This window comes from Staurois parvus, unplaced genomic scaffold (genome assembly GCF_062004578.1).
Source record: "Staurois parvus isolate SC_StPar_1 unplaced genomic scaffold, SC_StPar_1.0 ptg000973l, whole genome shotgun sequence".
Taxonomy (NCBI): Eukaryota; Metazoa; Chordata; class Amphibia; order Anura; family Ranidae; genus Staurois; species Staurois parvus.
In genome coordinates this window covers 793,044-806,720 of record NW_028318769.1, presented here as the reverse complement: position 1 = coordinate 806,720, position 13,677 = coordinate 793,044, and the positions used below count along the sequence as shown (strand labels likewise).

The window sequence follows — 13,677 nt, the reverse complement described above, 5'->3', positions numbered from 1 at the left end:
TGCATTAGTTCATGTTTTGAAGGCTCCCCCTTCTCTTCCTCGATCTCCAAGGTCTCATAAATGGCCCCAAAATATCCTCCACATCATCCAGGGATAATTTAAATTTGGGGCCCCTAGTTTCCTTTCTACAGTCTTCCCGCTCCGAATCCGAGCTGCATGCGCCAGCGTCACTGGTTGCAAGGTTAACTGCCTTGTCCCCCACAGTGTCCTTTGCCCACAAAACTACTGACCTTGGCAAGGCTACAGGAGAGGGCTGATCGATTGGAACAGCAAGAGCTTTAATGTTTGAAATTGGCTTCTTAAACTCCTTAAAAGTAGAGGTCATCTCTTCTTTAATGGACCCAAAACAGTTTGTGTAAAGGGTATCCGCCTCCTTTCTCAACATCCTGAAGACACGGTTTACAAAGTGATTCTGTGATATCTGAAGGCACCTTCATTCCACACTTGGCTAAACGGCAAAAGAACAATAAACACAGGAATCCCAGGGGTGAACATGTGGCTTTCTGCCAAGGTGGTGCTCACTCAGCGAAACACTGCACTCCTGCCATGCTCCTAGAATTCAAGGCCATGCAGTGCACCAAGCTGCTCTGCCCCTGAAAAAAAACTGAAGGACACCCCTGGGTGCCTACCTATGTCCCACTGGCATTGGACTCCCCCGGAGCTTGTACGGACGGTATATCATCCATTTTATCTCCCTGCATACTCGGGAAGTGCAATGCTCGCGCTCCCCCTGAAGTGGAGTCCGCCATAAATGCCAGCCCGTCCATTCCTCCTCCTTGTGCCTAGCACGTGCCGATTACCTTATCTCTCCTGGAAGTGACACCCCTGCATCCCTGGTCAAGCGGCTTCATCTCCGGCTGCAGAAGAGATCAGATCCCTGGCCAGAAGCCAGGCCGCCAAGGAGAGGAGACATTCGCGCTCATGTCCTTGCCTGGGCTCAGCAGAAGCGGGGAGTGGACCACCTCATGCCACTGCTAAGAAGGGATTACCGCTGCTGCAACTACCGACCCTCTCCACCAACTGTTGCTGGTAAGGGTATACCCCCTGTTTCAACGGCCCAGAAGCTCCCAACCCCTGCCAGCATCTGACATCACCAGCCCAGAAGCCCTTTGAGAGATGGAGCCTCCCACACGTGGTTCCTCAGGCAACAAGCCTCCTCCGGCATGGAGGAAACACAATAACTGAACATCAACCTGGAGAGACCACCTTAAGAATCTGTGGGCAATGTCGGAAGGGAGGAACTCCATCTCTCAAGGGCTGCCCTGGAAGAAGCCTGGAGGAAAGTATTGTATTATATTGCACTGGTTTTGGTTACCTAAGGGTGTTGTAGCACTGCATTGAGATATAATTCTGATTTTATGCAACTGCATCTTTTAATATGGGTAACAAATATTTAATGGGGATATTAAATAGGATATGATATTAAATGCACCAATTCAATAATATAAATTCTTCAGTGTGAAAGTTCATGCACAATAAAATCCTTTAATAAATATTGTGATCAAATAAAGCCCTCCAAACAATACATGAAAATATTTTTAACCAACATTATTTCAAACAAAATAGGCTCAAATAAAGCAATCCAACGATGAAATGACTAAAAAAGTTAATTCACAGATTTCACTAGCAGTAAGCAATGATGTCAGAAGTGACATCTTGTTTACTACTATTCATGTGACCACTGATTGGCCAATCAGTGATCACATGATCGGAACTTCACACAGAGGTCCCGTACAGCGATCGGCGTCCTAGGGAGCGTGCACAAGGGAAGCGGGAGGACGTTTATAAACGGCCACCCGTCCCTGCACTGCTCCCGTCCAACCGTTTATGTACATGGGCCGGACGGGAAGTGGTTAATTGAACAAGCTGAAGTTAGAAGCCGATTGGCTACCATTCACAGCTGCACCTAATTCTGAATGCTCTAGCTTTAGTAAGTCAACCCTTATTTCTCACCTTTGTGCTTCCCCTTGGTCTCCCTCTTCCTCTGTGCGGTGTGACTACAATGTCTTGAGATTCAATTTTAACATCACTCCCTGGCACTGAGGAATATACAGGAGACTTCCCCTCACGGACGTCATACACCTGTGAACAAGGAATAAAAAGAATAAGCGATATCATGGGGTAACTAGACCTACATTGGTGACAGACAGCTGTAGAGACAGCTGACGAAACTGCACCATTCTTTAAAGTAGAATTCCAGGTTTCACTTTAAAATCAGCCTCTCTCGACCTTTTCAACACAGAGAAACCCTTGAAATAACTTTCTGGTCTCAGGGAACCCCTGCTAACAACTGATACATTAGTCTGATGGTCCAGGCGAAGAATGCTCTTTACACTTGTAAACAATGGGAAGAATTACCTCCTTACAGATAACTAGTAAGATCAATGGTGTCAGTGGGAACTTATCAGAGGCAGAAATTGTTCAAGGAACCCCTACAGTGAAGGAAATAAGTATTTGATCCCCTACTGATTTTGAATGTTTTCCCACACAAAGAAATGATCAGACTAAAAATCGAATGTTCGGTGTATTGTAACACAGACAGAATAGCAACAACAAATTCAGCAGAAATGCATGTCTAACAAATGATGCACTGATTTGAATGTTCATGAGGGAAATAAGTATTTGATCCCCTTCACAAAACATGACTTAGTACTTGGTGGCAAATCCCTTGTTGGCAATCATAGAGGTCAGACATTTCCTGTAGTTGGCCCCCCAGGTTTGCACACATCTCAGGAGGGATTTTGGCCCACTTCTCTTGGCAGATCCTCTCCAAGTCATTAAGGTTTGGTGGCTGACAATTGGCAACTCGAACTTTCAGCTCCTCCACAGATTTTCAATCGGATTAAGGTCTGGAGACTGGCTAGGCCACTCCAGGACCTTAATGTGCTTCTTCTTGAGCCATTCCTTTGTTGCCTTGGCCGTGTGTTTTGGGTCATTGTCATGCTGGAACACCCATCCACGACCCATTTTCAATACCCTGGCTGAGGGAAGAAGGTTCTCACCCAAGATTTGACGGTACATTGCCCCGTCCATCGTCCCTTTGATGCGGTGCAGTTGTCCTGTCCTCTTAGCAGAAAAAACCCTCAAAGCAGAATGTTTCCACCACCATGTTTGACAGTTGGGATGGTGTTTTTGGGGTCATAGGCAGCATTCATCCTCCTCCAAACACGGTGAGTTGATGCGAAAGAGCTCAATTTTGGTCTCATCTGACCAAAACACTTTCAACCAGTCCTCCTCTGCATCATTCAGATGTTCAGTGGCAAACGTCAGATGGGCCTGGACATGTGCTTTCTTGAGCAAAGGGACCTTGCAGGCACTGCAGGATTTCAATCTTTGGCGTAGTGAGTCACCAAGAACACAATTGATGACAGTGGTCCCAGCTGCCTGGAGATCATTGACAAGATCCTCACGTGTAGTTCTGGGATGATTCCTCACTGTTCTCATGATCATTGACACTCCACGAGGTGAGATCTTGCATGGTGCACCAGACCTAGGGAGACTGACCGTTGTTTTGTGTTTCTTCCATTTGCGAATGATTGCACCAACTGCTGTCACCTTCTCACCAAGCTGCTTGGCGAAGGTTTGGTAGCCTAGTCCAGCCTTGTGTAGGTCTACAATCTTGTCCCTGACATCCTTAGACAGCTCTTTGGTCTTTGCCATGGTGGAGAGTTTGGAATCTGATTGTTTGATTGCTCCTGTGGACAGGTGTCTTTTATACAGGTAACACAATGAGATTAGCAGCACTCCCTTTAAGAGACTGTTTCTAATCTCAGCTTGTTACCTGTATGAAAGCCACCTGGTAGCCAGAACTGAATGATAGGGGATTAAATACTTATTTCCCTCATGAACATGCAAATCAGTGCATCATTTGTTAGACATGCATTTCTTTTGAATGTTTTGTTGCTATTCTGTCCCTCAGTTGTACAATACACCGAACATTCCATTTTTAGACTGATCATTTCTTTGTGAGTGGGCAAACATTCAAAATCAGCAGGGGATCAAATACTTATTTCCTTCACTGTAACAACCTCTGGTGGAACCCTGCTTTAAATAGTTCATTTGGGCAAAGCTGGCCCAAACAAACTATTTCCATTACATAACTACAGGCAGTCCCAAGTTAAAAACATCCAGTTCATAGTTAAGAATGGTGGCAGAACCTATCTTGTTCATAACCCGGAGACTGCCTGTATGTGGCCACTATGTGAGTTGCGATAACCTGTAGTACATTAACTACATACAGTGAGCGGTGCTGTGTTCTGGCAGCAGACAGGAACAAAAGTCAGACTGAGTATCTCCCCGCCATCTAGGAGAAGCACTGTATTTTATATCAATGAAAATAAAGCCTTCTCCATGTGGTCGAGCTGGAAAGTTGTTGCGTCATCCGCCCACTTCTCCACCTCGGCCAGTCAGAGGAAGCCTTGTATTCACTGATAAAAATGCAAGGCTTCTCTTCAATGGAGGAGCACTCAGGTCAACTCTCTTATTTCTACAACAGATGGAAAGTTGCTAGAACACAGGGCCACTTGATGATGTAGCTAATGGTACTACAGAAGATTACAGCACACACAGCGGACATATAGTTACAGCGGGTAAAAAGTATTGGACACGTCACCATTTTTCTCAGTAAATATATTTCTAAAAAGGTGCTACTGACATGACCTTTTCCCCAAGTGTTGGTAACAACCCGTGCATACATATAAAGAAACCAAAACAAATAAGTTCAGAAATTAAGTTATTTGTAATAAAACTGGATGACACAGAGAAAAAGTATTAAACATGCTAACTGAAATGTAATACTTTGTACTAATCCTTTGCTGGCAACGACAGCTTCAAGACGCTTCCTGTATGGAGAAACTAGTGGCATGCATTGTTCAGGTGTGATTTTGGCCCATTCTATCACACATACTTCTTCAAATCTTGAAGGTTCCGTGGGCCTCTTCTATGAACTCTGATCTTTAGTTCTTTCCATAGATTATCTATTGGATTCAAGTCAAATGATTGGCTTGGGCCATTCTAGCAGATTTGCTTTCCTTTCTTTGAAACCAGTTGAGAGTTTCCTTGACTTTATGTTTAAGATCAATCTCTTGCTGAAATGTCCACCCTTGTTTCATCTTCATCATCCTGGTAGATGGCAGCAGATTTTTATCAAGAATTATCCTTCCTTCAATGACATGAAGTTTTCCAGTACCGCATGCTGAAAAACAGCCGCACACCATGATGTTCCCACCTCCATGCTTCACTGTTGGTATGGTGCTTTTGGGGTGATGTGCAGTGCAATTTGACCTCCAAACATGGTGTGTATTATGGCATCCAAAGAGTTCAATTTTGGTCTCATCTGACCAGACTAAATTCTCCCAGTATTTCACAGGCTTGCCTAAATGTTGTGCAGTAAACTTTAATCAAGCTTCAACATGCTTTTCCTTCAGCAATGGAGTCTTGCGTGGTGAGTGAGCATACAGACCATGGTAGTTGAGTGCATTACTTATTTTCTTTGAAACAATTGTACCTGCTAATTCCAGGTCTTTCTGAAGCTCTCCACAAGTGGTCCTTGGCTCTTGGAAAACTCTTCTGATAATTCTTTTCACTCCGTCAGTAATCTTGAGAGGAACATCTGGTCATGGCTGGTTTATGGTGAAATGATGTTCTTTCCACTTCTGGATTATGGCCCCAACAGTGCTCACTGGAACATTCAGAATTTCAGAAATCCTTCTGTGACCAATGCCATCAGTATGTTTTGGAACAATTAGGTTGTGAAGGTCTTGAGCGAGCTGTTTGCTTTGATCCATCATGAGATATTTTATTTCTTTTGTGACACCTTGGTAATGAGACACCTTTTTATAGGTCATCAGTTAAAACTGAACCAGCTGATATTAATTTGCACTGACAAGGGGCAGGATTGCTTTGCAATTACTGATAGATTTCAGCTGGTGTCTTGGCTTTCCATACCTTTTCGCACCTCCCTTTCTTCATGTGTTTAATACTTTTTCCCAGTGTCATTCCTTTTTTATTACACATAACTTAATTTCTGAACATATTTGTTTTGGTTTCTTTGTATGTATGGATTGCATGGGTTGTTACGGACACGTGGTGACAATTTCATGTCAATAGCACCTTTAGGAATAGATTCACAAAGAAAAATGGTGACGTGTTCAATACTTATTTTACCCACTGTATGTAGTGCAAATACTTTGTTGTGGCTTCCTCGGCCCAAAAGAACTATTAACAGTGAAATGAAACCTGGAATTCTACTTTAACACCTCACCTTAGTAGGTAAGGTGGGGAAGGTCTTGTTCTTGCTCCCTTTCGGCCTTCCTCTCCCTCGAGGTGATGTCACCGATCCATTCGGACATTTCTCAGGCATGTTCTCTTTGTTCTGCAAGGTTACCGGGAGTTTTGACAAGCCCAGCTGGTGTTCTTGAGCTCCTCCATCTCTGGCCTGGGAGAACTCCGGCTGCTGTAATAAACAAGGTTAGGAAAACAAAAAGCAGAGTTGCATATCATGGCTCTTGACTGGCTTCCTGGTGGTGACAATGGCAGAACACGCTGCAGCAAACTTATCAAATATAAGGATATATCTATGAGCCATTCACTGCCGACACCTTTGTGAGTCCCACCTCACCACTTGACACCTGGACCCTGTCCCCTCACAATTATTACGACCCTCTTCCTGCTCTATCCTAAACTCTCTAACTCACATCTTCATTCTCTCCCTCTCCACTGGCACCTTTCCCTCCCCGTTCAAGCATGCACTGGTTACCCTCATACTTAACCACTTTCCTGCCGCCCTATAGCAGATACAGTGGGGCAAAAAAGTATTTAGTCGGCCACCAATTGTGCAAGTTCTCCCACTTAAAAAGATGAGAGAGGCCTGTAATTGGCATCATAGGTAGACCTCAACTATGAGAGACAAACTGAGAAAAAAAATCCAGACAATCACATTGGCTGATTTGGAAAGAATTTATTTGCAAATTATGGTGGAAAATAAGTATTTGGTCACCTACAAACAAGCAAGATTTCTGGCTCTCACAGACCTGTACCTTCTTCTTTAAGAGGCTCCTCTGTCCTGCACTCATTACCTGTATCAATGGCACCTGTTTGAACTTGTTATCAGTATAAAAAACACCTGTCCACAACCTCAAACAGTCACACTCCAAACTCCACTATGGTGAAGACCAAGAGCTGTCGAAGGACACCAGAAACAAAATTGTAGACCTGCACCAGGCTGGGAAGGCTGAATCTGCAATAGGCAAGCAGCTTGGTGTGAACAAATCTACTGTGGGAGCAATAATTAGAAAATGGAAGACATACAAGACCACTGATAATCTCCCTTGATCTGGGGCTCCACGCAAGATCTCACCCCGTGGGGTCAAAATGATCACAAGAACGGTGAGCAAAAATCCCAGGACCACACGGGGGGACCTAGTGAATGACCTGCAGAGAGCTGGGACCAACGTAACAAAGGCTACCATCAGTAACACACTACGCCGCCAGGGACTCAGATCCTGCAGTGCCAGACGTGTCCCCCTGCTTAAGCCAGTACATGTCCGGGCCCGTTTGAAGTTTGCTAGAGAGCATTTGGATGATCCAGAAGAGGATTGGGAGAATGTCATATGGTCAGATGAAACCAAAATAGAACTGTTTGGTAGAAACACAACTCGTCGTGTTTGGAGGAGAGAGAATGTTGAGTTGAATCCAAAGAACACCATACCTACTGTGAAGCATGGGGGTGGCAACATCATGCTTTGGGGCTGTTTCTTCGCAAAGGGACCAGGACGACTGATCCATGTACAGTACAGAATGAATGGGGCCATGTATCGTGAGATTTTGAGTGCAAACCTCCTTCCATCAGCAAGGGCATTGAAGATGAAACGTGGCTGGGTCTTCCAACATTACAATGATCCAAAACTTACTGCCCGGGCAACGAAGGAGTGGCTTTGTAAGAAGCATTTCAAGGTCCTAGAGTGGCCTAGCCAGTCTCAAATCCATAGAAAACTTTTGGGGGGAGCTGAAAGTCCGTGTTCCCCAGCGACAGCCCCAAAACATCACTGCTGTAGAGGAGATCTGCATGGAGGAATGGGCCAAAATACCAGCAACAGTGTGTGCCAACCTTGTGAAGACTTACAGGAAACGTTTGACCTCTGTCATTGCCAACAAAGGATATATAACAAAGTATTGAGATGAACTTTTGATATTGACCAAATACTTATTTTCCACCATAATTTGCAAATAAATTATTTCCAAATCAGCCAATGTGATTGTCCGGATTTGGTTTTCTCATTTTGTCTCTCATAGTTGAGGTCTACCTATGATGCCAATTACAGGCCTCTCTCATCTTTTTAAGTGGGAGAACTTGCACAATTGGTGGCTGACTAAATACTTTTTTGCCCAACTGTATATTGCTAAAGGGCGGCAGGGTTGCGAAAAATCACGTATATATACACATGATTTTGCATTTCCGGGTAGGGGGCATGCGCGCCCTAACCACACTGCCATTGGTGGTCTCAGCTGTCGATCACCGGGTCCCGGCCGGCGATTCCCTGCTGGCACCTGGCGATCGCCAAGCATCACTGATGGGGAAGAGGTCTGTATGTGAATAAACATCTCTCCCCTGTCAGCTCCAGCATGCTGCTTTATATGACTTTGCATAGCAGAGCCATACAAAGCAGTGTACTTACACAGTGAAACACACACAGCACACAGTTAACCCTTTGATCTCCCCAGATGTTAACCCCTTCCTGCTGAGTGTCAATAGTACAGTGTAAGTGCTTATTAGCACTGATCACTGTATTGGTGTCACTGGGGATGTCAGTAACAATCAGTTCACCCCCAGTGTCAGAATGCCCGCCGCAATCCCACAATAAGTCGCTGATCGCCATTACTGGTATAATAATTAAAAAAAAAAGTATATATACACCGCCATTTTTTAGGCGCTATAACTTTCACGTAAACCAATTAATTTACATGTATTGGGATATTTTTTTTTTAGCAAAGACATGTCACAGAATACATTTTGGCCTAAATTTATGACTAAACTTGATTTTTACAATTTTTTTTACTCGTCACATTTAATAGCAAAAAGTCAAAAATATTGTTTTTTTTCTCAAAATTGTCAGTCTTTTTTCGTTTATAGCACAACAAAAAAAAACGCACAGGCGATCAAATACCACTGAAAGAAAGCTCCATTTGTGGGGAAAAAAAAAAAAAAAAAAAAGGACAAATTTAATGTGGGTGCAGTGTTGCATGACTGCGCAATTGTCAGTTAAAGTAATGCAGCGCTGTATCGCAAAAAATGGCCTGGTCAGAAAGGGGGGTAAATCCTCTGGAGGGCAAGTGGTTAAAAAACCCTCACTGGATCCCTCCTGTTCAAATAACTTAAGACTAAGGTTTCACTGATACCAATATCGGTACTCGTGCAAATGCTCCGATACCTGAAACCGATACCTTCAAGCTCAGTTCTTTTAACTGTCAATGGGATTCCCCAGCTGGCAGACAAAATATAAAATTTTAAAAACAGCCAGCAAAAACAGAAAAAAAAAAAAGATGGCAATTACCGGTTAAGGAGTGGGCCACCAAATCCTTAACAACCGATTACTCATTACTCAGATGTCAGTGGGGTTCCCCTGACAGCTGAAGAGTAAACAAGTCTAGGGAGCAGTCAAAAAAAAAAAAAAAAAAGGCAACCTGACAATGTTTATCAACAACATTGATCAGCCTAACAAAGATACAAATAAAACATTGTTTCATTTTGTATCTTGTTTATTCATCTACAGATCAGGGATAAACCTTTGGCAGATGAAGTCAGTTAAAAGCAACCTGACAATTTTTTTTTTGTTTGTTTTTTTTAATATGTTCCTCTGTTTAACCCCTTGTTAATTTAACCCCTTAATTTACTCTAATCAGCCCTAATTAACTCCTTATTCTCCTGTAATTATTTTACTGCATATTTTTTCTTGTTCATTTCTATTTTATAAACTACTCATTTTTTTTTTTAGTTTGCTATATTCATTAATATTTTAACACCTTTAACCCCTTCACGCCTAAGGATAAAACAAATTATTATACAGTATTTATATAGCGCTAAAAGGTTTGCTCAGCTCTGTACATTATAGTGGGGGACAGAACATGAGACAATACAGTAACAAAACACGAGGGGTTCAAGGGCCCTGCTCAATATTAATGCAAGCACAATTTTGCAGCTTTGATGTATTAGTAAAAACTATACATATCAGAACTATTTTGTGCAGCCAGGGGGATTATACCTTTTTTTTCCAAGACAAATTGGGCTATCTTTTGGTGGTAACTGTTAATTATTTTTTTTCCTTTTATCATCAAAATGAAAACTGGCCCAAAATAGTGTAAAAAAAGAAAAAAAAAAACACAAAACTTTTTTTAAAATTTAGCTGTATATTTAATTGCAACTACTATAACCTACCACCAAAGAAAAACCCAAAATAAATTTTCCTGCTCCTGACATTCACAACATCAATACATCATGTGTATGTTAGTTGTAGTTTATATCCGTAGTACAGCCCAGAAAAAAAATAGTGCACATTTTGCTTTTTTTTTCACCCTACCTAAAACACACCAACACTGATAAAAAAAAACTTAAAAAGATTTTTTTTTTTTTTAAAAAAATACTGACCCTGACTTCGACCTTGACCCAAACACTAATCAAGGCACTGATCGAGATCAAACCTTGATCTGGGTATTTTTAAATTTTTGTTATTTTTCTTCTTTCTGAAAGGAGAAAGATATAATGTATCTTTCCTCCAATCAGAGAGAAAACATGGAGTGGACTTCACTGAGACTGATCACTGTGATAGCCAGAGGCTATCACAATGATCAGGTGACCCGGAGTTCCGGGTCCCGATCAATAGTGCGAGACCCTGGTCTCAGTGTTGGAAGCACGCCGTGTGGCCCTATGGAAAAAAGCCCGGTCCATTAGGGCAGCATATCTGCTCAGCGGGAAGGGGTTAATATATATTTACACGTTTTGCATTGAAAGAAGCGCAAGACTGAAAAAAATTGAATTATTCCATTTGTAAATAACCTCTGAATGCTTTGTACCTAAATCATAATTTTAGTGTCATTTCAAAACGTTACAAATGACAGAATAAAATGTGCATTTTTTAATATGCAGTAACACTGGTTTTAAACGCTGCTGAAAAAAAAAAAAAATAAAATATAGAAGCAGTTCTTTACATTTAATTGTCTAGGGATTGTGAAAAAAATATTGTTGCAAGGCAATATTCGTGAAAAGAAAAAGTTTCTGTTGCCTATCATCTTGAGCCAGTCTACCCATTTTCCACTGATCTCTGACATCAACACAACTACCGCTCACTGAACTGGATATTTTCTCTTTTTTTGGACCATTCTCTGCATACCCTAGAGATGGTTGTGCATGAAAATCCCAGAAAATCAGCAGTTTATTTTAAATACTCAGACCAGCCCATCTTGCACCAACAACCAAACTTACTTAAATCCCCTTTCTTGCCCATTATGATGCTCGATTTGAACTTCAGCAAATCATCTTCACCACGTCTAGATGCCTAAATGCATTTAGTTGCTGCCATGTGATTGGCTGATTAGCAATATGTGCTACCAAGCAATCTAACAGATGTACCTAATAATGTGACCGGTGAGTATATATCATGTTGTAATCTTAAGTCCTCACGCACACGGGACGTTTTGATAATGCTGGTAACATTAGCTGTGTAAAGTCACGTTAAAAACGTGAGTTTTTCATATTTTTTTAGCAAAAAAAAAAAGTCCAAAAAACGCCTGTTTGTAGTGTTTTACCACGTTTTGCCGCGTTAGAGCGTTTTTACAACTAAAAAAATGCTCTAGAATCCCACTAGTTCTGGGTTTTTTCCAGCCAAAAAATGCTGATTCCAGTCTGTGTGTGCATGGACACATAGGATAACATGCTGGGGGGTTACTGGCTGTAGAAAAAAAAACGTCAAAAGCCAAAAACAGCCGCTGTAAAAACATTAAATGTGCATGAGGGCTAAGTAATGACAAAGTTATCACCAAATAAACAGGTCCATAGCAGAAATGTAACAATTGCTCTGGTCCATAAGGGGTGAAAAGGTGTGAAAGCCAAAGTGGCTAAGGAGCAGAACTGCTGCGTCCTTAACAACCGATCACTGATTCAGTTGTTAGCAGGGTTACCCAGCTGACGAGTGTAGTGTAGTGTACTGTAACTGGCATTGGCGAGTACAAAATAAGACGTATCGGTACTCGCCGTAACAATAAAAAAAATGGAAGCGATGCAACCCCACTTAAGACCCAGCTCCCATTTGCCTCCAAGCTTCTTGAACACCTTGTTCACAACCATATGAGTTGCTACCTCACTGACCGCAAACTTTTCACTCCTCTACAGTCTGGCTTCCACCCGCAGCTGCCCATTGAAACTGCCCTACTAAAACTCAATTGCGACCTACTAACTGCTAAAACCAATGGCCACTACTCCATATTCATACTCTTAGCCCTTTCTGCTGCCTTTGACACAGTTGACCACCCGCTCCTCCTCAAAAAACTCAAATCCTTTAGCCTCTGCTCTGGTTTTCCTCCTACCCATCTCAGCACACTGTGTGTCACATACAACATTATCACCTCCGCTCCTCTTCCTCTGCTGGGGTACCCCAAGGCTCTGTCCTTGGACCCCTCTTTCTACACCTCTTCTCTGGGCCAGTTGATAGCCTCTCATGGCTTCCAATAGCACCTCTACGCAGGTGAAATCTCTCTACGCAAATCCCTCTCTCTAATGCCCAGCTCACCCCCCCCGATCTCATCATGTATTGCAAATTTACTGAACAAGTCCTTCCAACATCTTGAACAACATTGGCATCTGCAGGCCTCTGAATTCTACCGTTACATCCAAGTTCATTCCCATATCCATAGACTACTCCAATGTCATGAGGAGTCACCCAAACCCTTAACCCTGTTCGAGAATCGCTGTTGGAAGTACCCCCATATAAAAAGGCTTGGTCTCAGACCTCTACACCTCCCTGGCCAATTCGATAGGCTCTGGCCCTCTTGCCTATACGTCAAAACAAGATTTGGTTGACAACTTCACCCCTTTGACCCCAGACCGCTTATCTAAGTTTAATCCCTCTGCACCTCCCATGTGTTTCTGCAGATGTGGGAAATGCGACACCTTATTACACATATGGTGGACCTGTTCTAAAGCTGTCCGTTTCATGACATGAATTTATGTCATGCTCAGATCTATCCTTTCATGTTTCCCTACCTCTTAATATTTGGGAAGCCCTTCTACATGAACCGATATTATCCCTCACTAGGCACCAAGGGCGGCTGACGGGATTTGTGTTTCTGGCTGCTTGGCAGACATTGGATACAGTGTGGAGGCAACCATTCACTAACTTCGCAGAAGTTAAGTAGATATTAATGGGCACAATGGTGCAGGAGAAGCTCACTTCCATTCTGGACGATACCCATGCTAAGTTTTTTTACGGGTTTGGGATCCCTAGATCACATATAATTCCCAAGAGAACATTGATCAAACCCTGCTTTCCATATGATACCCACCTGCAGCCTTTGTACTCTATAGCTGGACTGGCCTGTTGAGGTACCCCCCTTTCTGGACCTCCCCACCCTTCCATTTTTTCTTCTGTTCTTTTGCTCCCAGGCAAGGACTTCATTCTTTTCTACCCT

General features: G+C 42.7%; 1 protein-coding gene across 3 annotated transcripts in view; it reads right to left on the bottom strand.

The window, feature by feature from the left end:
* Window positions 1–13,677, bottom strand: part of LOC149441568 (uncharacterized) — a 57,081-nt gene that overhangs the window by 26,909 nt on the left and 16,495 nt on the right. For 2 of the 3 annotated variants that reach the window (XM_089657175.1, XM_089657176.1), the window contains exons 3-4: window positions 6,263–6,454; window positions 1,954–2,082 (exon numbers count right to left, since the gene is read on the bottom strand). In XM_089657175.1, coding sequence (XP_089513301.1) covers window positions 1,954–2,082; window positions 6,263–6,454 — 321 coding nt within the window. The remainder of the gene's footprint in view (window positions 1–1,953; window positions 2,083–6,262; window positions 6,455–13,677) is intronic. The other variant, XM_089657177.1, reaches the window with a different exon arrangement.